The sequence below is a fragment of the Sceloporus undulatus genome, unplaced genomic scaffold (genome assembly GCF_019175285.1).
Source record: "Sceloporus undulatus isolate JIND9_A2432 ecotype Alabama unplaced genomic scaffold, SceUnd_v1.1 scaffold_16296, whole genome shotgun sequence".
NCBI classification, from domain to species: domain Eukaryota; kingdom Metazoa; phylum Chordata; class Lepidosauria; order Squamata; family Phrynosomatidae; genus Sceloporus; species Sceloporus undulatus.
The window spans coordinates 1-1,953 of NW_024819212.1; the positions used below are offsets into that span (position 1 = coordinate 1).

A 1,953-nucleotide genomic window follows, 5' to 3' on the forward strand; every position below is an offset into this window, starting at 1 on the left:
AGCCCGAAAAACCCACAAAAAACTATAAATTAGGGTCGCTGTAAAGGAAAGGAAGTTTTTTTGTGTGTGTGTTTGTTTTTATGTAAATGTGATTGATGTAAGGTGTATATACATGTGTTTTATGTTGTATGTTTGTGCATGGAAAATTTTAAATAAATAATAAAAAACTAAATTAGCTTACAGTTGTAAACTGCTTAGACACTGCTTTGGTGGTTTGAAGCGGTATATAAATGAAGCTTGTTTGTTTGTTTGTTTGGGGGTCTACACAGGGCCCCACTATCCCCACAGCTCTAATGACCCATGAAGGTGGGAAGGTAGTGCAGGAGCAGCAGACCTACATTGCAAAAGCCAACATGACTGGTGAAAGGAGCAGTACAGTATTCATTTATTACTTTTAGCAGTTAAGTAAAGGGCTTTTTAAAGACATTTAGATCAAGATTTTTCTAGTTCTGCACCGTTCTCTTATGAGTCCTAGCAATCTGGATTTTTTTTCAAGGCACAAAAAATAATGAAAGATCAGCAGCACTTGTAACCCTGTCAGGCACCTTTTAGCTTCACAGTGAGAAACAGCCACCTGAAGCCCATTACAACTCCCACTGGCCATTTGCATTTGCCTCCTTGTTGAATCACCCTTCAACATTTGATTGAATGGGTCTGTTTTAGTTCAGACTCACCAAGAGGGTTCCAGCCCAAAATAAATTCCTTTTTAACAGGATGGGTTGGCGTGGGGGGCCTCATTTTGGACTTGCCCATTCAAATGCTCAGGGACTCTGCTATCATGCTTTTCTTTCCCTCCACCTCCGGCCCCCATCCAGACCGCCTGAGTATGAAAGACGAGCAAATTGTACAGAGCCTGAATGAGAAGCAGCAGATCTACCTGGAAATGGCTGAGATGAGCGGCTTTGAGGACCTGGCCTCCAGCTCTCGCCCTCGCCTCATTCAGAGAGCAGAGTCCCCAGAGAACTTGCAGGGGGAGGCCATCCTGAAACAGGCAGTGACAGAAGGTGCATGATCTGGGGTGGGGGGCACTATTGGGAAAAGAGGTCCTGACATGAGTGGGGAAGCCTGCAGTTAGCCCACTCTTAGGCTTTCCCTCCCTCTCTGCCTCCGGCTGAACCTGGCTTCTGCTTTTCAGTGGAGAGCCTTCAGAACTGGATCTTCACCCAGTTCGGGAGTGGAGTGAGTCCCCGTCCAGAGGAGCCCTGCGGATCTGGATCCCTGAGGCGGGCAGAGACCTTTGGAGGATATGACAGTACAGGTGCAAGCCTGGGCAAGAGTAAGTGACTGCAGCTCTTCTTGTGATTGTTAGTAAAGGCTGGGAATGGCAAAACATCCTCCCCAGGGCAGGGCAGTTGGACTGCTCATCAGTGGAACTATAGAAAAGGCCACAAGGGCCATTGAGAGTAATGCCTTACTGGGCAATACAGCACTCCATCTCCCAACAAATGGTTGTCCAACCTCAGTTTAAAGACCACCAAGGCTACCTATTCAGCTTATAACAATCAAGTTCTTCCTAATGTTTAGGTGGAATCTCTTTTCTTATAGTTTGCATCCATTGGGCCATGTCATAGTCTCTGGAGCAGCAGAAAGTAAGCTTGCTCCATTTTCTCCATTGACATCTCTGTAGATATTCAAAGATAGCTGTTAGGGTACCTCTCCGTCTTCTCTTCTTCCGGCTGAACATATCCAACTCCTTAAGTCATTCATCATAGGACTTTTCTCCAGGCCTTGGTCACCTTGGTTGCCCTTCTTTGGGCATATTTTAGCTTGTCAGTAAACTCCTTGAATTGTGACAGCAAGGACTGGGCACGGCATTCCTTCCTATGAGGTCTGACCAAAGTAGATCAAAGTTTCCCCTCCATCTGGACAGAATACTCCTGTTGAGGCAGCCTAGAACTGTGTTGGCTTTTTTAGCCTCTGCATCACACTTTTGACTCATGATCTGCTAAGATC

General features: G+C 45.9%; 1 protein-coding gene across 1 annotated transcript; it reads left to right on the forward strand.

Moving 5' to 3' along the window:
* Positions 1-176: 176 nt before the first annotated feature.
* On the forward strand, positions 177-1,501 carry LOC121918550 (rho guanine nucleotide exchange factor 18-like). The gene is made up of 2 exons (XM_042444579.1): positions 177-1,004; positions 1,136-1,501. Exons 1-2 carry the CDS (start codon positions 758-760, stop codon positions 1,282-1,284), a joined length of 396 nt encoding a protein of 131 aa, XP_042300513.1. The 5' UTR covers positions 177-757; the 3' UTR covers positions 1,285-1,501.
* The last annotated feature ends 452 nt before the right edge of the window (positions 1,502-1,953 follow it).